Raw genomic sequence first — 25,580 nt, 5'->3', positions numbered from 1 at the left:
TGAAGGGCGGCTGGGTCGGCAGGGGTATATATCCGGCACCATAGCGGCGCCACTCCAGGGGGCGCCCTGCCGACCCACCGAGTGTTGCTAGGGTAAAAATCTTCCGACGAACGTGCACGCGGCGCGCGCACACCTACTGGAATGGATATGAGCAAGCACTCGAAGAAGAACCTGACTTATTAACCAAGTTCACAGCATTATTTTCAAGCACAATTAATTCTCTTATTCTTTACTGCAGTTTTTACAGTTCAGCTCTAACCCAGTGACATCAAATGATCATTTGCCTTAATTTTTTTTTTTCAGGTGAAGGTGTTGACACCAGTCTTGGAAGTAAAAAATCCCTTCAGTGTTAATACATGTGAGTTTGCTTTGTATATAGAAAAAGAGAAACTGGCCCAGCTGGATGATTGTACTATGGCTCTAGCTGCTCTGGTGGCTGCATTTCATGTGTTCGGCATCCAGTGTCCAAAAAGGATCCAAAACACATTTAACTTTCTAGAGTCACTGATTTTAGAGATGAGAAGTCCACAATCCCTTCCAAAGAATGTAAAGAGAAAACTGGAAGAACTTGAATGTCTGAACATTTATGATGTCCAAAACACTTGTCTCAGGGGAATGTCTTTTGGAGCGGTTGACTCTTTGTCCGAAGAAATCGTTTGTTGTAAAGATAAGTTGGTGTAATTCTTTCCAGTGGAACTGTATTAATAGCTATGTTTTTTTTTTATTGTACTGGCTGCTTTTTTCGTTTTGAACACATGAGCATTTTCATTATTTTCAATGGAAATTCTAGAGCAACTTATTGAAAAAATAAAATTTTATAAGTAGATGTATGTGTGGGCAGTTATTTTTCGATAAGCTTTTGGAACAAGTTTTGACCAAGTCAAAGGTAAGAAGCACACTTTGATTTAATTCAGTAAACATTTTGCTGTCTCAGTTATTTGCATTCATGTTTTGGTGGGAGTTACTCTAATAGGAGTTAAATCTTTACAATTAAGATTTGATGATAATTGAAAATGTGCTTTGATTAGTATTTTGCTTCAAAAATGGTGTCCAATTTTTAATTTGCAAATGCTAGAACTATGTATGACACAATTTGGTAAACAGTGAAGAAATCCACTCATTCATTTTTCACTAGTTACTTGAACTTACTAAATAAAAATCTGCCAGCATGAGATCTCAAGCTAGTGAGAATGAATTGTTTGGGACATTCCTATATGCCTGTAAAAACTACATAGCTGTTGAGATGAGAGACTTGTCTTACTACATTTGTTTTTCCTTCTCTCACCCCTGCAAATACTACAGTGACTCGTAGGGAGCCCAGACTGCCCCTATACTGAAGCATTTACAAGTCGAGGCTGACACTCCTCCTCCCCTTCCAGAGCCCTTGCATCCCTGGGATTTCAGGAGTTCCAATCCCACAGAAAGATGGAAATTGGCTAAAAAGGACTCTACCCTATTAAAGCTATCATAGCCTTGAAAATGTCAGAAATTTGGAGTTTGTGGTCCTCATGATGCTAGCCTTCAACACCCATTTGTGCGGATTTAAAAATATAACTTTTGTGCTTTCTCCCCTGCTGCCCCTCATGGTTGCCAGAAGCACCCCCTAAAGACCTGCAAAATTATTTCCTCCTCCAAATCTCACCTTAAAACTATCCTATGTCATGAAACCTACAAACTATGACAAGGGTGAGACTTCTGGTGTGCTGAGAGCACTGCCTATCATGCTGACTGGTACCGTCCAGTGTTTCCTTGTACTATCCCATGTGTATGTCTGTATCCAGCTATTGTTTCATCAGACTTAGTCCTTGCTCCCAAGAGTTTGCAATCTATCTTTTTGTTCTGTGTTTGGGGTCCCATTCCATGACTTGGGTTCCTAGATGCTATGATAAGATCAATAAGGATGCTGGAAAAACAGAGGACTCAGAAAAATCTTATTTTCGTTTAAGCATTTAGAAGAAAATGTACTTGGTTATAGGTTAAGATTTGGAAACTGCTTATCCCAGAATTGGTAATTAGAGATCAAATATTACAAAAATTACAGATAAACCATTCAGATGTTAACACAGTTTAAGAACTTACAACTCACTTCATTTGTTGCTAAAACAAAACAAACATCTTACAAACATATAACAGCAGTAGTTTTAAGAACAAACCAGACTCCTATCAATCACTTCTTTGGCTGTATGTCTAGGATGGGTCAAGATAGAAAAAACTTCTCCCATCTTTTGCCGCTTACACAGTTAAAGCTGTAAATTTACATAAACCATGAAAATGTTATGCACTAGTGGTTAAACTTGCTCACTTGGAGAAAAATGTTAGGCCTGATGGCATTCTTACCCAAGTGTGTTGCTTCCTTTAAAAAGCAGCAACAAAATTATGTTCTTTTGGAAACAATTTTGCATTCATGAGCCATTTGCAACACCGAAAGGTGGTAAAAATCCACATGCATTTTAGTTGGGCAGATCCTGTCCAATTCTTTTACCACCACCAGTTGCGGGCCCGTCATGGGAATCTAACCTCCAAGAGTTGGACTGTGCCATCTCATGTGCACAGAACAGCAATATTTTTTAAATTGACATTGAAATCTGGAAAAAAACACTGCAAAAACAAGGGGAAAAATTTTCAAAAACAATTACAAAAAGTTTGGGTTCTGGTGCTTTGAGATTTAATTCACAGTTAATGCAGTAGCAGCCCTGAATCAAGCTGGCATTTTGTTAACAAGCGGGTTATCAAAGTTGTTAAGTAAAAGTCTGCTTTAGCAATTTAACCTTCAACACTTCATTTGACCACTTTTGTTTTTTCTGAAACACTTTTTTGTTGAACCTTTAAACCCCAACATCAAAATAAAAGATGCCTCCCACCCACCAAAAAAAAGTCTGTTAAAAGATACAAAAAATCTTTAAAACAAGTTTTTTTAAAAGCAAAAACATTAAAAGTTCAAGAGAAACATGCAAAGCTAACAAGCTCAAAACATTTAAGAATTTTAAAACAAACATCTCCTATGCCAAGATGCCAGCTTCTGTATATTTATTAACACTTTAGGTCCTAATCACTGTCTAACATTAAACAGTGTTAAACAATATTGAGGATTAGGTATACAGAGACCTCAGCCTGCTTAATACCATGGCACAAACACCATTAAAAATCCTCTTATTAAAGGTAAGAGGGAAAAAGTATTTGTAATCTATTGAATAAGGCTTTCATTTTAACAACATCCACATTGTCAGACTGAACAGTTCAATTGTGAAGTACACGAACATAACAAGCTTCTCCAATTCAAATTTTATTTTGTATTGTTGATACAATAAGATTGCAGTTCAAGTGTACAAATTTTGAACAAAATATAAAAATATTATTTATGCAATGCTATGGAAGGAGATTATAGAGCAATGCAACTTACGTCAGACTGACACTGTTTTACTTGGAATTATGGCAGGTACCAGTCACCTAACTGTTCTGCAAGTGGCACACGGAGCTCTTGAAAACCTTTGAGGAATTTCACCTCATGAAAGAGAAATTAGGAAAAATGATAGGAAGATTTTCCCAGACTTGTGTGTGACAGAAATGTTCTATTTGTTCTGAATTAAAAAGCTGAATGTTCTCCTCCTTCCCCTCCCCTCCGCCCCCAAAAAGACCAGGAATAAGAGATTGTATGGGGAAAACTTCTCCAACTAACCACCCTCCTCCTGTGAAGAAAATTCTCACCAGGAATGTTCCAGGTCAGTCCTCAGTTTTCAGGTAGCTAGGCCTTTTCTATCTTAAAGTGCATCTGCTCTATATTGTGATTTATATACTGAGTGCAACACCTTACCTGCCAAATGCTCATAACAATCCTTCAAGAAGAGTCTCTTACCTAAATGCCTGCTGTAGGACACCTTAGTCCTGCTAACAAACTGGTGAAATCTATGCCTTAACTAGTGAGCACCACACTCCTTTTGAATATCCCTTTTCTTACTCACTTTAATCACTCCTCTGCCTGCAAAGATTTTTCTTGAATCATGGTGACTTTCAAGGGGCTCATGAGTGTGAAATCTTTGAGGTCCCATCTCAGCATTCCATTCTTTTCCATTATTGCAATAACTACTAGAGATTAGCATAAACAGATTTAGGAAAATATTTTCCGTTTTTGTTTATATTCTTGCCTATATATATATATAATGTTCCTTCATGTGCTGTATAACATAGTGGGCTCCCTTATGTAGAAAGATGGGAGCACCATGGTGCAACATGACCAAAGGTATTCTATGGAAATTAAGCTTTATTTTTCAGTCGCAGTCATCTCCTTTATTGGTCTTTTGGTAAGTTACACTAAAGATGCTGGTGGAAAAAACTCAACATTTTTGTATCGTGCAAAAGTAAAAACATTCAGTTATCAAAAAAGCTAATTTCAACCCCAAATGTTTTACTAGCAAGTCGACAATTTTATAAACTGTAAAGTTATACACTGTAGCAAAGTGTTACTTATGTAGCATAAGCACTGCATTTTAAATTATGGTACAAAATTAACATTAGCCATAACAGTCTCAGCTGGCTACTTGTAGCCTAATTTTTGGCTAATCAGTTTTGTTTTGATAATAGGAAGTGAAGGCTACTGAAAAGGAAAACGGATATGTGAAATATACTTCAGGAATTCTTAGATCATATTAACATTTTTCTTATTTTAATATAGGATAAATAATTAGTGAAGGTTTTCTTGACGCCTGAATAAAATTAGAAATACTAACAGTTCATGAGAGAATCAGCGCCATACGTATGGCAAATAAGACTAGCTGATGCAGTTGTTATACAGTACCTTGTTAAAAGCTCAAACACATTCCAGAAGAGTTCAGGTGTACTGGCTCTCGGAGTATAAATAGTCCACCAGTGCTGACTAATTTTTCTTCCTTTCTTAGAGTTCTTACTTGACAATTCTAGCAAGTCTTTGTGCTTTGAATAAAACATGAGTTCCAGCGGAGAAAACTGGCTTCTAAACAATTTCCATTCATCTCAAAGTTCATTGTGTGAGTTTTTCTCTGCAGCTTTGAACATCAGAATGGAATTGAAGATTTTTAGGGCTGGTCCCAGTTTAATGCTCATTATCTTGACTATGTCTGCTTGGGTCATTAGTAGAAATGCTTCTCCATCAATTTGCTTTAAAACAAAACATGAGTGAAAAACACAAAGAACGCTATTAAGTCTGAGGCTATGGTACTTTAAATATTTGAAGATAATTTAAACTGAAATCCCCAGTAAGCCAATTAAAATTTCAGACTGCCATAAGTGGAAGCTTGAATTCAAAATTCAGAGGATTTCTGGTTCAAAATCCGTATATTCAAATGTGTCCTTGGTTTACATCCAAAGTTATAATGACCCTATTTCCTGTTCCTATTGGAAAAATATTCTGTCCCCTGGATTTCAGCCTAGTCACATATCTGAATCCACTTCCCAACTATTCCTTGCCTCAAACCTCCACAGAAAGATTATTTGTCTACGGTGGGAGTTAAATTAGGGAACCTAAGACCCCTTTCTTCAGCTGCTCTTTCCTTCCCCATTAAAACACACTTGGTCCCAGAGGCCAAAAGTTTAGTATATCAGCTTTAAACAAGGATCAAGTTTTTTACAGCATTTACAATATTTGGAAGAAAAGTATCCATTATTTAACTTCACCATTTTAATACACACAAATAATAAGTATTGTATAAATTGCTAATTTTATTGGAGGTTAATAGTGGAAGACAACATTAAAGGCCGAATTTTCAGCCCATCCACAACAGACCTCTAGTTTTGTGCCTGTGTCTGTGGTCATCGGCAATGCATGGGGAGAGGCCATGTGGGTCAAGTGCCCCCCAGATTTCTGCTTGGCTGCCGGGGGAGGAGAGGAACTCTGTCCTCCTTCTGCTGTGCCTGACTCCCAGCACACTTGGCCTCTGTCCCTGGCAGCCGGACCTGGGTGGGGAGCTCTGTGCAGTGCAGGGGCTGCCTGAGGGAGCCTGGCTGGGGTGTTTGGTGGCAGGCTGCCCCCGGCCAGGCTGCTGGGGACAGGGGTTGAGTTGACCAGAGTCCCCTCTTCCCCTACTCTACCTTGGCCTGTTTTCAGCTCACTCAGCCCGTCCTCAGCAGCTGGGCCTGGGGTGGCCCACAACCACCGCTGCCTCCCCAGCCAGGCTCTCTTAAGCAGTTGCTGCGCTGCACTGAGTCAGCAACCCAGAGCGGCCAGCTTCCACCATATGAGAAGCGACTTGGTCCTGCCAAGGAGAACAGCTGAATGTGCCGTGGGGGGTGTGTGTGTGTGAGCAGTGGGAGAAGGACAGAATACCCCTCCAGCCCCCGATAACGTGGGGCAGGGAGAGTGCAGCGGCCCTGGGCTGGGCGCAGTGGGAGCTGGGCAGAGGACACACATGGGGCCATCACGTGACCTCCTATTTAGCTTGACAGCACGGGGAGGCACAAGTTGTCTACATTTGTCAAGCAAACAACGGAGTGGATTTTAGGTCACGTAGCCATCAAGATACTGTGGCACTATCTGACATACTTGTCATGGTTACAGTGCCGGCTGCACCTCTGCAGGACTAAAGGCCCTTTCTGGTCTCTCGGCGAGAACCCCCTAAGGTGTCAGAATTTCACAACTCTCACTTGTCTAGGCTGGGCATCAACTGTGCCTACCCAGCAGGTCCACCTGGGTTTGGCACCTGTGATTCTTCCCTCCAGGAGTCAGTGAACAGTCACTTAAAGTATTTTTTAACAATAGGAACCAAGGCCCAGATCTACAAAGGGACTTACGCATTGTGATGCTCAGCGTTGCCATGCCCAACTTCCAGAAGCCTAGAAAACTCAGAGGAACAACACTGAGATCCACAAAGCCTGCGTTAGATGCCTTTGAATTCAATCCATAAAGCCAGCATGCTAGGCAAGGCAGCCAGTGAGAGATGCAGATATGAGGGGTGTATCCTAAGCCCTTCCCCTCAGACAGACAGGTGCCTCCCTGCAGCACAGACTTAGATGCCTATCTCCATGACCTGGGGGAAGATAAGCATCCTTTGTGTGTGATAGGTGTGTCCAGAGGCCTCCTAACACCATACAAAACATCCTAGGGGTGGGGGAGCTTAGGCAGGAGATAGGTGTCTGGAAGCCTAGCCCTAGAGGGAGGCAGTAGCATACATGCCCAGGGGCAAACACACAGATGCCTGGGGAAATTTTATGGCAAAAACAGGTTCTGAGTGAGGTGCCTACAGGCTTCAGCAGCAGCTCAGCAGGAGTTTTGTGGATTGCAGTGGAGCTTCAAAATGGACTAGTCATCTAAGTACTTTTGTAGAAACAAGCCAAAGCATTTAGAGAAAAAGAATTTTAAAACAACAAAGGGAACGTACGTGCCTAAGTCCAAATTTAGATCCTCAAAACCCCTGCTCAGCTGCCATCTAATCCTTCAGGTGCCTGAAGGCCCTGGATGCCTAGATCTCCGCTCATAAAGTCCCCAAGGTACCTAAACTTTTCACCATGGCCAGGCACACAACTGCCTCAGTCCTGGCACCATCGAGCAGCCTGAAATCACGTTTAAGCCCCAGTGGGATTCACACAGTCAGCATTACCCCCCACCTCATGAGCAGGACCTGATTCAGTAAACATGCCTACCTCAGAGCATATATACCAGATCAGAATCTGCACAAAGCACAGCCCATGAGGGTGCCCCCTCTTTTATCCAATGGACCAACCTCTCTCTCTCTTTCACATATCCCTTTGACAGCAGGATAGCCAGGCCTAACTTCTTCAGATATCCCTAGTAGGTATGTGTGTTTCAGTCTGGTGCCCCTGAACAACCACCTACGCTTGAGAGTCCCTTTTCATCCAGCCAGAGCTGCTCTGTTCTTGCCAGTTCATAGAGTTTGGTTCTGCTTTTCAAAACCAGTTTGTTAAGGAGGAGATGGTTGGAATCAAAAAGTACAATCTTTTTAGTTTGGGCACTGCCTCTTAACAACCCTTAAATGTTTACCAAGAGGTGGCTTACCTTGAGCCATTGTTTTGCTTCCTGCTTCCTCCCCCACCAATCAAACTAAACTAACATTCATACAGTAAACATCCCAACAATCAGGTCCTATATAATATACATGACTTACTACAGAGCTGTTCCGTTTCTGTCACAACTCTGTCTAGATGACTTAAATTGCAACCACAGTTATTTGCAGCCACAAAACTATAGGGATAAAAAGGCTGGTTAAGGCTTTGCTGAAAATCACGCTCCAAGTCTTATCTTTGATATATTTACTGCCCATTCAATGACATGCAAAACCATGTAACCTTCCCAATATTTATTTCACACTGACCTCAAAGACTACGGTGCCGGTGAGCACACTTTGATACATTTATTTATATTTATTTTTTAAAATTTGAAGTTAAATTTATTTTTTCAGCATAGTTTCTTGTTCTGTTTCTTAACAAAACTCTTATTAGAGGCCAAGGGCAATTTTTTCAAAAACACGTAAGTCTCATTTCCGTATGTCAGGTAGGCGCTTAAGTGACATTTTAAAATTGTTCTTAAGTGCTTTAAAAAAGTTCAACTCCAAATCCTGAAGTCTGCACTCAGGCAAAATTCCCATGGAGCACCATGAAGTCTGACCTAAGGAAGGGTTGGAACAATCACCAATAGTTTTGGTGGATTCTCTATCACGGGTAATTTTTAAATCAAGACTGGGTGTTTTTCTACTTTGGGGCAGTTCTGTGGCCTCTGGTATACAAGAGGTCAGACTAGATGATCACAATGGTCCCTTTTCACCTGGGAATCTGTGATAGAACGTAACAGAAGTTAAGTGTATAACTACCCCATAGGTAAAGGCCGTACCCTATCAATGCAGAATGCAAGCCCATTATAGATTGCAGGGAAATACGGAAATTTAACACATTTCAAACTTTCTATTTATCATGCTCACCTCGTCTTTGAACACCTTGCCATGTTCTTCACATCCTGGTAAGCTCCGTATGAATTCAGAAACCTGCCACCAAATCATACCAACAAGTTTTTTAAAAAACCAAGCTTTCTCCCAACATTCTCGCCCAGATGCAGATAAATAGCAAAAACAAACATTTTTCACCTGTCAGAGATAGCTCCTTCATGTACAAATCTATCTTCAGTATTGCTTCTTTATTTACTTGTCATGAAGTGAAGTTAGGGCTCTGACAGCTCTACAGCGAGTAGACGCAATCAGTGGAAGCACCCCACTAACATGCACTTTACACTGAAAGACCTGATACCAAGAGAAGTAGAATGCTGTGGCTGTGATACTGAATTGCTGAGGGAAACCCTTCTAAAGTAAACCTACCTCATCTGTACTCCATTTGGAAACTTTACTGGCAGGGATTCCAGCCACACTTGGAAGGAGCTTGCTTTGCTGTTCCCAGCGCAAGGGTAGGCATGGGATTTGGAACTTGGAAGACAAGAAAACTGGCTGAGGAAGAGGCTTCTGGCTGCTGGGTTCTTCTATGTCTATAAAAGATACAAATAAGCATTAAATCCCTCACTGAATGACAAGATCAGTCACGATAGAACATCCTTATTATTGACACATGTACTTCCACACAAAAAATGGTTCTGCTTTACTTGTGCTGGTGTAAAGTGCTGCAATTTCCCCAGGGTGGACACATTTATATCAGCATAAAGATGTTCTGTACTGACACAGCTATTCCTGTACAGAAAGGGGGAACAAACCATACTGCTATACAACCCCTTTATACCAATACAGCTGCATCCACACTGGGGTTGCATCAGTATAACTATTTTGGTTTTAAAAAAATCATACCCCTAACCGAAATAATTATGCTGGTGCAAAATCTGCATGTACAGACCAGGTCTTAGTTACTCCAGTTTTATATTGCTGTAATTTCATTAAAATCACATCTGCACCGGTATAAAATTGCACTGGTGAATCAAGCCTATTATTTCCATGACACACCACATTTATGTCTCTCAAGAAAACATTTTCAGCTATTTTCAGTGTTTTTCACAGAAAAATAAATATCTGCAATGGCCCTGCAGTTCTGCTCTTTAGTTATATACTTCATTTGGGAAATATGTTTAATTCCTCCATTTGGAGGTTTGTTTTTCACATCCATTTTCCTTTTTGCATTAAACAACCATAACTCAAACCAGGACAGTTCAGTCTTTGCTCCCTCAAAGGCAACCCAGCTTTGAGGCTAGCCAGAGCTGCAGAGTGCTGTGCAATCTGGAGAAGTATAGAAATTATTATTGTGTATTTGAGGCAGGAGTGGGAGGAGAGAGAGTGGGGAGCAGGCCTCAAATGATGGTATTCTCAAACTGAACACAAGATACCAGTGTTCATTTCAAGCAGGTCTGCATTCTACTTGGAAACACAGAGGGAACAAACTTCCTAAAATCTCAGGCACCAAACACTTCCCAATTGCTGAGTAAAACTAATTTATAATTATTTTTTGAATGAAGGTAGCACACAGTGAACTGTATCGCCACTCCTCATCTCTAAACACTGTTTTGTAATCACTTGTCTCTTTACCACTCTGCATACTATTCTCCATTACACTGTGTAATCTTTCATTGTCTCTCCAGCCTATTTTCACCCTTCCTGATTGATATTTCTATCATTCACATTGTCTTTATATTATTCTCTATCAACACATACTCCAAAACTAAGACTTGTTCCAAAATTCCAAAGCTGAGGTCCCAGTAGCACCACATGTTCTGAATGAGAGACAGAGAGAGAGATCAACACTTATAGTTAAGGTTGCCTAAAACTTCCTATTAAAAGTCTGTGCTGAATGCCTGCTGTTTCAGCAAAAACATTTCAGCTGTTTCTAAAACAGAGGATAGGGGAAAAAGATAATTTTGCTAATGCTAATTACACCCCACCCCCACCCCCGGCAACCATTCTTCACAGCATTCTAGTGCCTCCAGGCTTTGGAGCTGGAACCTGAGATTTGGTAGGGGGAGAGTGCTAAAGTTACGTGCCTTTTGCTGTCTCCATGAAAATACACCCCCATTTTACAGAGTTGTAAGACTCTGAAAATTGTCATTTGCAAAAGCTCAGTAAACCTTGTAGATGCTTGCTGCCAAAATCTCCAAACATTTCCTCTATACTGAGCAGTAGAGTTAAACTGAAAACTTTCTATCAACTGTTCCTGACAGAAAATTGGGTTCTCAACACAATTTTTTTGTGAAAAATGCGTTTTCCATGATTTTTTTCTTTTGTGTGTTGAAAACGTGAAAAGTTAAAACTAATTATTGATTTTAAAATGCTGACACTGTGCCTCATGAGAGTTGCAGTTCAGGTGCTTCTTGTTCCTGTTCCCTATGGCCTGGACTCCCCCGCTGGACTTCATTTCCCTGGATGTACTACAGCTATGTGACTACCACCGTGCATTGTCTTTCCTAACCCAGAAGCTGGGATCTGCTTAATTCCGACACAGCCTAACATGTGAATGGCTGACATTGCAACCTCAAGGTTTTTAATGTAGTTTTATGTGTTTGTATATATGTATTATAGCTCTTTACAAATACTTAGAAAATTAGATCCTTTCCCTGCAAAGTTTATAGTTTAATACAGGCAGAGGAAATATAATGCATGTGAAAAATTTGTTTTGTTACAGGTTGAGTTTTACTGGGAGTGGCCCACAGGTTTGCTTCTGTTTTATTTCTCTTATATTCAAACTCTCTTATCAATGTTTGAATTTAAGCTGTACCTCACAAACCACAGAGACTGAAGATGGCCTGATCGCTAGAGCCTTTTCTCTGAATCCCTTGGCATATAAACTAAACTAACTTGGATTCCCCTTGCACTCAGACTGTGTGAGCCACATTTATAAGTGACAGTAAGGGTATGGCTACACTTGCAGCTGTACAGCGCTGGGAGTTAAACCTGTCTTGGTACAGCTGAGTAGGGAAAGCGCTGCAGTCTGTCCACACTGACATCTACCAGTGCACTGTCGTGGCCATATTTGCAGCATCTGCAGCAGCATTGGGAGCGGTGCATTATGGGTAGGTATCCCAGTGTTCAAGTGGCTGCAAAGTGCTTTTCAAAAGGGGGGGTGGGGTGGAATGTGACAGGGAGCGTGGGGGAGACAGAGAGAGTGGGTTTTTGGAGCCTACACTGTGTCAGCTCCCTGCCTTGCAAGTTCCGACCCCCCTCCCTCCTCCACCCTCTCTCACTCACTGACAGCAAACAGCAGCTGTTTGTTTTTTTCTCACAGACCAGATAAGCAGCCGCTTGCCCAAATGGACTCTTTCCCCTCCCTCCCACACGCCGCCTCTCTCTTCAAGCAAACATTAGATATGGGTGTTTCAAAGGGAGCCCCCCTGCCTGCCTCTACTCAGTCACAGCAAACAGTAGCTGTGGGTTTGGCTACACTTGCAGCTGTACAGCGCTGGGAGTTAAAGCTGTCTTCGTACAGCTGTATAGGGAAAGCGCTGCAGTGTGGCCACACTGACAGCTACCAGCGCTGCAGTGTGACCACATTTGCAGCATTTGCAGCGGTGTTGGGAGTGGTGCATTATGGGCAGCTATCCCAGCGTTCAAGTGGCTGCAACATGCTTTTCACGAGAGGGGGGTGAGGTGGAGTGTGACAGGGAGTGTGGGGGAGATAGAAAGAGTGGATTTTTGAAGCTGACACTGGGTCAGCTCCCTGCCTCGCAAGTTCTAAGGACCTGAAGATACATTTTAAAAAAGTTCCGAACCCTACCCCCACCCCTCTTTCATTCACTAAATGCAAATAGCCTTCAGACCCGATAAGCAGCTGCTCCAAAACAGAGCTCCCCTCCCCCCCTCAGGGCTGTTTCTCTCCTCAAGCAAACACTAGCTGTGGACATTAATTCCCTTGCGCGCCTCTGCTGGAGCAAACAGTAGCTGTGTTTGTTTTTTAGATAAGCAGCTCCGGGAGACCTGAGTTCACAACAAAAAAAAAAAGTGTTATCATTACTTAAAAAGCATTATGGGAAGGTTCCGGAGGTCAGTTACAGTGTAGTAAGATTAATCACTGTTTACACTGGCACCCCAGCGCTGCAAGAGCAGCACTATAGTCGTTATTTCCCAGGCCGAGGTGGAGTACAGCCAGAGCTGTAGCAGGGAGATACAGCGCTGTATGTGCCTTGCCAGTGTGGACAGGGAGTAAGTTACAGCGCTGTAAAGCCGCCACTAGCGCTGTAACTCTCAAGTGTAGCCAAGCCCTGTGTTTGTTTTTTTGATAAGCAGCTCCCGAAGTGTGGAGTTGACAACAAAACAAAGAGAGGAACCTTCACTTAAAAGGATTATGGGAAGTTTCCAGAGGTCAATCACTGCATAATAAGGTTACTCCCCGTTTACACTGAAACACCAGTGTCTCAGGCACTCTGCACCAGCTGTTAATCCTCTCAGGGAGGTGGAGTACCTGCAGCGCTGTAGCCACGGAGATACATTGCTGTATGTGCCTTGCCAGTGTGGATGGGGAGAGAGTTACAGTGCTGTGGGCGGCTTTATTGCGCTGTAACTCTCAAGTGTAGCCAAGGCCTAAGTGTAAATGACATACTAGTCAGTGTAAATCCAGGGAAGGTAGAATTTGTCTACGCAGTGTTGGAACCAACCTAACTGAAGGTGTGAATTGCAACCAATGTAGTTATTTTGGTTCCATTTACCATGAAGAGAAGCTCTAAAGCTAAGGGCATCTAAAGTACTGTAACATACACTTTGAGGGTGTAGACTCCAACATACATTCCCTCTAGTGTTCCGCAGGCAGACTCACCTCTGAATTATGCCCAGTGTCTCTAGCTGTCTGCAATTTAGTGGTCAATAAGACATCTATCTTGAGCCCTGTATCCACAGTATACACATTCTGCTTTTATGCAGTATTTTTACTAGCTTTCCATTTAAGTTGATAAGAATTATTATGACAAACTTGCCTTGTAAGATAATTGTTCAAAGCTGACAAATTTTGGGAAAAGGAAGATTCAGTCACAAACCCTTGCCAGGTAATCTGGTAACCAGTCCTCCAACTGAGTGACTAAGAAGCATCAAAAGTAGGATGAGAGAGATGACAGCCTACACTTCTGTCCCCTCCATTCCCTGGATGCAAGCTCTTCCAGTTCTTGTTTCTCAGTCCCCTGCTAGTTAGCTCCATGGAACAGTGCATGGAGCATGTGCTGCAATCAAATTAACTGCCTCTTGTGGGGAAAGCTGGAGGAAAGAAGCTGCTGTAGGCAGGTGTCAACATGGCAGAGTAGAGAAAGTAAACAACACATTAGGTGCCTGGCTGCAGCAAAATGGTGGAGTCCACAGCAGCTTGGAAAAATGCTAAATTACACAGCCAGAGAATTGCAGAGTCCACTAGGCTCTGGTTGAGATGAATGGTGTAGGTCACACTTCTCAGAGCTATTGTTTCAGGATTTCTCCAGAAGCAGGCAGATGGCATTCCATCAGCTTACACTCTGGTTCTCTCTACAACCATGAGGGCTCAAAACTTAGGGTACGGCTACACTTGCAGCTGTACAGCGCTGCCGTGGGAGCGCTCCCGCGGCAGTACTTTGAAGTGCGAGTGTGGTCGCGGCGCCAGCGCTGGGAGAGAGCTCTCCCAGCACTGCAGGTACTCCACCTCCCCGTGGGGATTAACTTACAGCTCTGGGAGCCGCACTCCCAGCGCTGGGGCACTGTTTACACTGGCGCTTTACAGCACTGTAACTTGCTGCGCTCGGGGGGGTGTTTTTTCACACCCCTGAGCGAGAAAGTTGCAGCGCTGTAAAAGTGCCAATGTAGCCAAGGCCATAATTTTGTTAATAAAAAGAAACATCCGATTCTGGAGCACAATTCCATGGGGCTCTAGTTTTGTTATTATAGGCTGAGATTTCAGCTTTTATGTCGGCACAAACTCAGATACCACTGTTACTTCATCATGAAGTGTCGTTATAATATTCAGATACCTACTCCCTATCTGGGCATTTTTTAGTAGATCATGCCACAACATTATACAAATAAAAGAAGGTAAAGAAGAATAGATTAAGTAATTAAATATAGATGTTAAGCAATAGTGTCCTCACTTTACAAATCTAATTCTTCAGAATCCTCTGTAGAAAATTATCCAAAGTGGTAAGTAGAGCTGGTCATAGAAACTTCCACAGAAACATATTCCATTGGAACATGCAGTTTTGTCAAAACTGAAGTACTTTGCAAACTCAGGTAGAATTTGTTGGCATTTTCTTTAGAAAAAATCAGAAAAAAGTTCAATGTCAAAATGTCCCATTTCAATATTTCTGGAACAAAATGTTTCAATTTTTTTAAATGATTTTCCATTTTGAATGATTAACTTATATTGTATATAAAAAAAAATCCAAATTAAAACAAAACATATAGAATTACCTTAAATGATTTTTTTCCAGAATTTTCCTTCACAGAGAATTTTAAAATGTTTGTGTTCACACCAATTCAGAATTAAGCCAAATTGTGAAATCTCAAAACCCTTTTGCAAAACAGAATTTCCATCCTCCACAGCTCTAGTATGGCTATGCCTACCCAGCAAACAAAACCCCAGGTCTGGTCTGTGCCAGCTGACTTGCACTTGCGGCTCAGGCTGCAGGGTTGTTTCATTGCTGTGTAGTCTTCTGGGCTCAGGCCAGAACTAAACCCTAAAAATGAAAGAGCTACACTTTTGAAAATATGAACATGCAAGTAGCAAGAAACAAGCATAGATGAATAGCAGTTATCATGAAGTACACTTCTACCCTGATATAACGTAGTCCTTGGGAGACAAAAAAATCTCACCGCGTTATAGGTGACACCGCGTTATATCAAACTTGCTTTGCCCCCTCCATTCCTTGCTCCCTGACCACCCCCTCCAGAGACCCCCATCTTTAATTACCTCTTGGATCCCACCCCCTCCCCAACCCCCGTCCTGACTGCTCCGACCCCTATCCACGCCTCCCCGCCCTCTGACAGGCACGCACTGGCAGCGGCGGGAAGTGGAGCGGCCCAGCCCCAGCCTGCTCCGCTTTCCTTGCCCTGGCACCAGCCTTGTCGCTGGGGAATGGCTGGGGAAAGGTCCTGCACTCACCTGCCTGGCGGGAAGTGGAGCATCACAGCTGGGTGCTGGCGGAGTGGAGCTGGCTGGGGCTGGGCAGCTCCGCTTCCTGCCGCCAGTGAGTGCGGGAAGGTTGGGGAAAGGATATCCTCCGCACTCACCAGCGGCGGGAAGCAGAGTCATGCAGCCCCTGCCCGCTCCACTCTGCCTCCTCCCAGCTGCGGTGCTCCACTTCCTGCTGCCGGTGAGTGTGGGGATGTTGGGGAAAGGACGCGCTCCCGTACTCACCTGTGGTGGGAAGCAGAGCAAGGCAGCTGGGTGCTGGTGGAGTGGAGCAGGCTGGGGCCGGGCTGCTCTGCTTCCGGCGCTGCTGGTAAGTGCGGGGGGATCCCTTCCCCCAAACCCCCTCCCCTGAGCAACACAGCTGGGGCTGGGGCAAGGGAAGCAGAGAAGGCTGCTCCCGGCCCCCCGCTAATCCCCCGGGCCACTCTGGGACTGCAGGGCCCCCAAAAGTGCCCTCCTACAGCTCCTGCTCCACAGACCCTGAGGGGAGGGAGCCCCTGACCGCCCCCGAGACCCTCTGCCCCTTATCATACCCCTCAGCCCCAGCCTGAACCAACACCCTTAACATGCTGCTCAGAGCAGTGTGTCAGAGCTTTACCATGTTGTATGCAAACCTGTGTTCTATCGGGTCACGTTATATCGGGGTAGAGGTGTAGTGATATAATTTCTGTGTTTTAAAATTCAGTCTTGGACACTAACACATTTAATGACTTTTTTTTTTTTTTTTTTTTTTTTTAAGAGTCTTAATCAGTTAGAAAATAAATTCAGACCCTATCAAGCTCCTTTGGGTAACTTTGTTGAAAATAACCAAGGACTCAGAAAAAGATCAGAACTATGGGTTCTGTCTTGTGTTCTGCCAATTAGTCTAGCAATAATTAATTACCAAACCACCTTTATATAAGATCTTGATTTGGGATTTAAGCATTAATTAGCACGGTGCTGCTAATGCAAATACATTATGGGCAAAATTCTCATTACTGCTCCAGTGCCTTCACACCACTCTAAAATCCCTAGCTCTGGCCATGGGAGGATTCCTCCACACAGGCATTATGGCAGGACTCCAGTTGCAAGCCCTGGGCCAGAAGGCATGCCACTGGATACAAAAGGGGTATGCATGTCAGGAGAAGGGTTTCAGCATCAGCACTGTAGAGATTCTGGGCAGTATGGCAGCCCAGAGGGGAACCCTGTGGGGCTGCTGTAATTTAGATACATCCACAGAGCTGTCTACATTAATGCGTGGGCCCTGGACTAGTCCACAGTCAGTGGAGTGCAAAAGTGGCTTAATGCTAGGGTGACCAGGTGTCCCGATTTTATAGGGACAGTCCCAATATTTGGAGTTTTTTCTTATATAGGCACCTATTACCCCCCACTCCTGTCCTGATTTTTCACACTTGCTATCTGGTTACCCTACTTAATGCCAACTTGGCTCCCCCACCCCTAGGCTGCGAGTTCTTTAATGCTCCTTTAAGAGCGTAACAGATTCTCACACTATGAAAATATTTCAGATTTTTTTTCTTTTAAAGAGTATCTCAGTTTTTTCTGATAGAGCAGACACTGTCTTTATTTCTTTAAGCTGACTGAAAAGACACCCTTTCATTTTACAAGCTAAGGCTGACCCTTGCTAATTCACACCAACTGCCTCTTTCCAAATGATACTTGAGAGCGAGCAGTTTAGACAGCAAACAGTGACTAAAGTTGTGGTATGGAATGAATGAGACTGTAGTCCTGCAGATTTGTATCCTCCACAGGCACTGACTTTCCAAAGCGCCGGGAGGTGCTTGACTCCGTCCAGGCCCTGCCCCTACTCCACCCCTTCCCCCAAGGCCCCACCTCTGCCCCGCCTCTTTCTGCCCCACCTCTTCTTACTCAGTTCCGCCTCCTCCCCTGAGCGCACACTGCGTCCTCGCTCTTCCCCACTCCCCATCAGATCCTCCTGCCAGCCGTGAAACAGTTGATCCCGGTGGGCGGGAGACAAAGGGAGTGGGAGGCGCTGATCTGTGGGGCCCTCTGGCAGGCAGGAGGCGCTTGGGGGAAACTGATATGGGGGCTGCCAGTGGGTATTTAGCACCAACCATTTTTTCCCCATGGGTGCTCCAGCCCCAAAGCTCCCACAGAGTTAGCGCCTTTCTTCTTTTGGCCTGTAATCTGTTTACAATCGCTACTGTGTAATCCAGAGTAAATCTACTGAAGTCAATGGCTTTACTCTATATTTACGTTAATTTAACATTTAGGCCCTCAATGGATAGCATGGGCCTGACTCTTCTCTGAATTCTACCGATGTAAATCAGCAGTAACTTTACTGAAGTAAATGAAATTGTACCAGTGTAAAGCTGGTGCAAGGTCAGACTCGATGGAGGGGATGTATAAAGCTGAGGCGGTGTCCAAAGGAACATTGCCTTATTTCATGTACACTCTCTGAACAACGTCCAACCTACCAATTGGATGAGGTATGAAATAATGTTAAGTAATCATGCAAATAAGGACTATGACTGGAATTTTCAAAGGGGCATAACTGGATTTGGGGCCCAATTTTAATTAAAAGCCAATGGGAATTAGGTGCCCATTTCCTTCTCTTAGGTCTCTTTGTGGCTGTGTGGGCAACCTTAACTTTGGCAAACCCTGATTCTGAAGTGCTTCACTTTGCATCCTTAATATTCTTTCAGTATAGTTTTTTTGGTGGAGTAGATATATTTTAAATTTATACAACTCAGCACGGGTAATCAGCTATTTGCAAACTCAGCAGCGAAAAATAATCTTAAAATGAGACTTTGTATGTCAGTAGTCAATTCAGCGCTCATTTTTACAGCTGTGATAAAGTGCTAGGCACAATCTTCCCTGACCGCAAGATGACCAAAAAAAACCACAGCCGTCAAATATGCTGCTGGTATAAAAGGGCACAATTCACTTGAAGTCAGTGGAATTGTGCCTCCTTATTTCACCAGTGAATTTGGTCTATAAGCTGAATCACAAAGTAGTAGCTCACAAATCATTTGGCTTTTATATTGCAGATCTTAGTGCCAGACATAAAACTACTGCTAAGTTACCTCTAGTTTCATTTAAGGTTGACAGCTCATTTTCTGTCTTCTCTTCTTCACACTCTTCCTTTTCAGCAGAGTCCTTAGCTTGCTGCCCTCCTCTGAGGAAAACAAGGTGTTCGGTTTTTATTAACTTACATTAAATCTTTTAATTGTCACAAATGCCCTTATTAACTTTATTACAGGCCATGTTATTTACATTAATAACACTATACTATAACCATAAAATGCACCAAAAGGTTTTAAAGGGTCTATACTCCCATTGATGCAGATGTGTGATAGTTCCTACTGGCCAAACTCTGAAATGGAGGCTCAAAAGGATGTAAATAAAACTCATATATGTTTGTTGTGTTCAAAGCTGTAAATCTGATCTGAGATTCCACAATGCAAAACATTCAAATTAAGATAGTGTAATTAAAATTTTATTAGGCTCTAAGGGCACTATTAAGTGGTGATGTTTTCTTTCAGTGTTTAAAAGCAGGAGTTAAAAGTAAAAAGCAATCAAAATTCTGTTAAGTTAATCATGTCCCTTTTAAGGCTGTATTAATGTAACTTATCTAACTGATAAGGTAGGAGCCAATGAAACCTGGGCTGCCTATGAAACACATGCAAGAAAATATGGGGTAATTCCTCTGTTTTGCCTGGAGTCAAAAAGGGTATTTGTATATTTTAAGCAATGATTATCTGCCCAGAAGGGGTAGACCTCTGGTTTTTTTTCTTTTGTCTTTCAAATAACCAGAGAAAACTGATGCCAGCTGAACAGCATTCAGCGTACCATGCATTTACTGGCACAATAGGAATTATGTTTTGTGTTCTATGTTCTGTCTTGTGGTGTTTGTCTTGTGGCCGGAATTGTTGTGTTTAATATTTTTATAGAATAGTCTAGTTTAAAATCAAACAAAAGGTTAAATTAAAATGCAGATACTTGTCTTGTTCAACTGGGAATACAAAGCGTTTGGATAGATCAGGACAATGTGATATATTAAAGTCTAAGATATTTGCTTAAGTAAGAAAAAGAAACTTCATTAGCCAAATTGTTAATTGCAAAAATTGTTGTTAAAATTTGCATACCAACAGTCTTTGAAAGCAAAGACATGAAAAGTTAACCCACTCCCCATATTATGCATGGGATCTTTCTGGCTACCTTAGATTTCTAGCCAGGGGGCTGGGGATGGTGGAAAGCTATTGGACTAGAGGTTGAATTGAATGAACTCCTCAAAGTGGGTGTGCTTGTTCTAGCTTGTTGCTCCAAAGTTCTGTAATAGGGTTATTTTAGTAGAAGGGTATGTATGGCATATATTGAGTAATAAGACTAATGTACTGTATAATGACAATGTTTATATGTTCATTTTTGGAAAAAAGGTGTATAAGTGAAAAGTGGAAGTTCCCTTTGCAGGTTAAAAGAAGCCAAGAAGGAAAAAAGGGACAAAGAACAAAATGAGTTAACTGAAAAAAATAATTAGACACTGACTCCACTCACAGTCAAGACTTGGCTGACAACCAAGAAAAAGGGGGGGCTTGAATGTGCCCACGCAGCTATGAGATCTGCAAAACACTGCCAGGCACTAATGAAATGTGTTAGGTTTCTTTCCTCACAGGTAAGGAAGCGCTATCCTAAGACCCTAGCAGCCCTGCCACTCCTTGAAACCAGGGAACTGGATTGATGTAAAGGTCCACCAACGAAAGACTGCTTTGGCTCCATGCTGAAAAGGTCCTTTTTGAGTCCTGCTGACTACTAACACCACTGTGAAGTGCCAGAGACTGACTGCTTGGACCCAAGATTCTTACTGCAAAAAGACCCCTCCACCTCGGGAGAATTCTCCTACTGATGATTAGCCTATTTCTCCTTCTAGCTCCACTGTGCCTTCCGGACAACAGGAGAAAAGGACAAAGTGAAGTGCTAGTAACCTCTCCTTTGTCCACTGACAATTTTGTCCACTGACAATTTTTCTAGAAGAATCAAAACCATTACAGGGTGATGTGCTAGTAACCTCTCCCCTATAAAATGCTGCACCACGATTGTTTTGGGAAAGAAGGAACGCTCACTCCACTGAAATTGCCAAAGTCCAGGAATTCCTGACTAAAAAGGACATTAAGAAATGACCCTGGTGAAGAAATAAAGAATTATACACTGACAGGAAGAAATGTGTGGGACTCGTGCTTGGGAATGTGGTATTGATTGTATTTTGGGGTTTATTCTACAGGCTGCGCCCTGTGTCCTGGAAAGTAACTAATAATGTAACCCCCCCCTTCCTATGCTATTAATGTCAATGCCTTTTAAAATGCCTAAGAATAGTTAAATAACAGGTGTATTACAGTACTACACCAAGAAAAAATGGTATTAAATATCACTGAGGCTGGGAAGGCATTGCAGTGGGATCTAGTATGTTTAGGAATTCGGGATTTCCTGAATGACCAGCTGATGGCCATTCGGAGTGATCTTGAGTACCAGACTTGGCCCACTGGTCTAGTTAAATTTAAGAAAAAAACTGTCGGGGACCCCGGTGCCCCAATACTAGCACACGGTTTGTTGTCTGACCGCGAGAGTGACAGGCAACACCAGCAAGGTCCGATCAAAAGCTCTTTATTGACAAGTGCACGCATCAATAGAGAGCAGCTCGTCTCCAGAGAGAACAAGCTTGCTTCTTTACAACTAGCATATGATTTTATAGACAGTCCCGTCGCGTCACAAATTATTCATTTAGCAGTCCAACCCCCTTTTACTAATTAGTAAACCCAAACAATACTGCCTTGATTACTACAAACAAGAATAATATGATATATGTGAGCAATAATGCCTTAACAATCACAAGTAAGCAAAAAAATGTAAGGGAGTCAGAGAGACCCAGAGAACAGAAACAGGGAGTTTTGCCATTATTCCCAACACAATACATCTGGTACCCTGCCAGGAATGCCGTTCCTTTCTTGTCTTATGGTTGCCTAACTCTGTGAGAGACAGGCAACTTCCGGGCATTTTCCATTTATGAATTACCCAGAAGCCTCTGTTAGCTTGGCTTTGTTCAGGTTGGCATAACTGGCTTTATGCTATATTTTTAGTTAGGCCTAACAATAGGTACATAGGATTGGCAGGCAATGTAGGTGTTGCATCACCTCCAACGCAAAAGAAAGTTGCTCAATGACAAACAGACCCTTTGTCTTATCACAGACCTTGTCTACACAATACATGCTTTGCTGGTATACCTTCACTGGTTTAACTATATTGGCAGAACCCCCTAGTGTAAATGCAGCTTATGCTAACAAAAGGAGTTTTTCTGATGGCATAACAATTCAACCTCCCTGAATGGCGCTAACAATGCTGACAGAAGCACCCTTTTATTGGCACAGCTGTGTATAGATTGGGGGTTTTGCCAGAAGAGCTATACTGGCTAGGGGGTGTGGTTTCCCCCTCCAACCTCCGCCCGACTGACATAACTATGCTGACAAAACTTTACAGTGTAACCTGGTCTCAGAAGCTATTTTTAAAATATATATAAATATTTTGGTCTTAAATTAGACTTCAGGCAGATGGGCACAACTTTACTGACATCAGCACATGATACACTGAAAAAAAACAGTACAAGTGAACCTAGTGGACTAGAAAAATCTACCCTTTATGCTATATTAGAGTACAAAATAACTAGGGGCATTACAGCTAAGCACAATTCAAATATGTACAGCAGGAATTCCATGCTTGGGCACAAATGTAAAGAGTTCCTGTAGATTTCAAGCTTTTATTTATATAAAAATTAGGTTTCTAACCCTATGTGCAGAGAATGCCTTATGAATTTGAACTGCTGCAGTACATGGACTGTACACACGAAATGAAAGCTCTGAGAAACACGACTTCCCCATTAATCTCAGTGGTTGTTAAGACTGGAACCGCATAGTGACAAAGTACATGCCGACTTTTAACTATTTATCAGAAAGCCATTTTAGTAGAAATATCCATATAGTGGGTTTTATTAAAGAATCTCATACTTATTTTGCAAATTGGCTCTATTTAATTCTCAAATTTGAGCATTCATATTTCTTAATTGTAAATATTTCCATAGCTGAGTACTTATTATGTTAGGTTTCCCTTGCAGCTGTGAAAGTGCTATAAATCTACCTTAAAATTATAATTGCCCAATTTTCTAAAATATGCTTTTGGGTCCAATCCTGCCAACACATCTGTCTATCTTCAGTTTTAATCTCTTGATCATTCCATATGAACACTGCAGTTTTCCCACACACTGAAGTTCAGAAAATACTTTGTAAACCAAAATTTTCTAGTATAAATAATTGTTTGTATACAGGATACCCAGGATTGTGACAGAAGGAAATGGAAGTCAGCTTTCTGAGTACCAGTTGAAGATAGTACTGAGTCTGTATCTGAGGACTAAGTAAAGAACCCTTCTTATATAAATTTGTGGATAGAGTTCCTCAAAAAATACCTCAGTGAAGAAAAGGACTACCTGGAACATGAAGCCATGAAGAGATAATAGAGAAAATTCTATACGGACAAGGATTGAGTCAAACATAATTAAATCCACAGGGGCTCAACTGCAAAATTGAACACATATCTGCATATGTACTTGAATGCACATTAAACAGAATTACTAGCTATTTGCAATTACTTGACACTTACAATTACTGGCCATATGAATGCACAATACCATGCAAAAATATTATTAAGTAAATGCACCATTACAAAGTTACACTTATGAAAACGATCATGTTTTAAAGACATTTTAAAAAATTGAGTGCTGAAACAAAAAATTCCACAGTTCTGATACATATGGGCTATTCCCCTCCTGTCTGTAGTTTCCAGAGGTTGTTTAAAGCTGCAGCACAGCTTATGCAGCCATGCCCACCCCATCCTGCCTGCTGCCAGACAATTCATTCCAAAGCTGTAAAACAAACTCTTACAAAATTATTAGTAACAACAACTTCAGTGCCAACTAACTATGAACAGCAGGCCACTGCCTATATGGTAACCATCCAAATAAAATGCTGACCCTTGGCTCTGAAGCCATCCAAGGTGGCTGGAATTGTGAGAGATGATGCTAGCAGAAAGAATATTATAATTTTTCCATTTGGTAGCCTAGCATCTCTCACAATTCTGAGATGTATGAAAAGTAGTGATCAATGAACAGGAGTAGGGAAGGATAGAAAAATGAATATAAGAAATAGGAAAGACCTACCCTCTTGTAATTGTTCATACGACAAGACTATGTGTGGACCAGCACCTCCTTCCTGCTAAAGGAGACCTCTGCAGAGACAGAAAGTCCACTTCATAGTGTCTGATAGAGGTGTTAATCGATGTCCACAAGGCTGCCCTGCAGACCTCTGTGGTGGAAGTGCATGCTTTTTCAGTCCATGAGGTTACCATGGATCCTGGGCAGAATGAAGGAAGTTAGAGATTCAAAGGCTGGTTACACGCTTTCAACACCAGTGGTAGGTCCCTCTTCGGGAAAATCGGTCTGACTGCTGATATAGTCAATCTGATTGCTTTGAGAAATCTGAGGGTTTCATCAAGGAGCCTGAGGGTCCTGTGAGTAGTACATTACTTAGGGCTGATACCAGGTGTGCCATGGTGCTGGCTTGAAGGCCCTTATCCACACTCTCCTGAATTAAGTCTGAAGTGGCTGGAATCCCAGTGTCCCTTCGATCTGCACTCTTGGCACCATGTACTGAGCTTGGTCCACACAGAGTAGTAGTTTTTAGTGTGGAAACTCTTGGGTAAGACCAGAGTTTCGACCACTTTGGAAGACAGCTCCACTCAGCCTAATGCTTCCTTTTCAATAGCCAGGCTGAAGACTATCTGGGCTGGATGGAGGAATGGACTGTGGAAAAAAGATGTCAGGTCTCGATGGAAGATGAAACGGTGTTTCAGCTTTCAATTCTATCAGACTGGAGAACCAGGATGGTCAGTATAGACTTAACGCCATTACTCTTGCTTCTTCTCAACTTATCTTTTGGATCACCATTCTTAGGAGAGAGAAGGGCAAGAAACGTGTATAGCAGGTTTTGCTTCCATCTGTCAACACAGCATATGACTCCATTGACTTGGGGTCTGCTTTTCAAGTGAAGAATTGTGGCTGTTATTCATTCTTGCAATTGGCAAACAGGTTGACTGAGGAGAGACCACATGTCTGCAAAATCAGAGTGAAAACTTCCTCGCCCAAATATCACTCGGAGTAGTTGACTTTGTATCTGCTCTTGGTTCTGTTCCCCTTTTACATGTATTGTCTTTAGTTAAGGGAGAGTCTTGTCTTTCCATTCCATGGTCTCCATCACTTCCTGTTCACCCTTGGTTGTGAATGCATGCAACCGTGGTGATGTTGTCTGGCTGACAAACCAAGACATGGTTGCCCTCTAGGTAACTCTAAAATCTCAATAGTGCTTGTTTGACAACTGTGGTTCCTCTTCCTGGAGCTTCAGATATCCTACATTGTTCTTGGTCCCAGAAGTGCCCCTTCTTCCCAACCTGGCATCTATTGAGAACCTGCAGGCCTGGAAGGCATA

General features: G+C 42.4%; 2 protein-coding genes across 5 annotated transcripts in view; one reads left to right on the top strand and one right to left on the bottom strand.

Annotated features, from left to right (window-relative positions):
- Window positions 1–826, top strand: part of SAMD3 (sterile alpha motif domain containing 3) — a 101,395-nt gene extending 100,569 nt beyond the window's left edge. Inside the window, exon 11 of the mRNA XM_032772682.2 lies at window positions 304–826. Within this exon, the coding sequence (XP_032628573.1) occupies window positions 304–681 (378 nt within the window). The 3' untranslated portion in view covers window positions 682–826. The remainder of the gene's footprint in view (window positions 1–303) is intronic.
- Window positions 827–2,049: 1,223 nt separating this feature from the next.
- Window positions 2,050–25,580, bottom strand: part of L3MBTL3 (L3MBTL histone methyl-lysine binding protein 3) — a 172,660-nt gene continuing 149,129 nt past the window's right edge. For 3 of the 4 annotated variants that reach the window (XM_075063942.1, XM_075063943.1, XM_075063944.1), the window contains 4 exons: window positions 19,083–19,174; window positions 9,291–9,454; window positions 8,901–8,963; window positions 2,050–5,130 (listed from right to left, as the gene is read on the bottom strand). In XM_075063942.1, coding sequence (XP_074920043.1) covers window positions 4,987–5,130; window positions 8,901–8,963; window positions 9,291–9,454; window positions 19,083–19,174 — 463 coding nt within the window. In that variant the 3' untranslated portion in view covers window positions 2,050–4,986. Of the gene's footprint in view, window positions 5,131–8,090; window positions 8,168–8,900; window positions 8,964–9,290; window positions 9,455–19,082; window positions 19,175–25,580 lie in introns of all 4 variants that reach the window. The other variant, XR_012655534.1, reaches the window with a different exon arrangement.

The sequence above is a fragment of the Chelonoidis abingdonii genome, chromosome 3 (genome assembly GCF_003597395.2).
Source record: "Chelonoidis abingdonii isolate Lonesome George chromosome 3, CheloAbing_2.0, whole genome shotgun sequence".
NCBI lineage: Eukaryota > Metazoa > Chordata > Testudines > Testudinidae > Chelonoidis > Chelonoidis abingdonii.
This window is presented reverse-complemented; position numbering and strand designations above follow the sequence as displayed.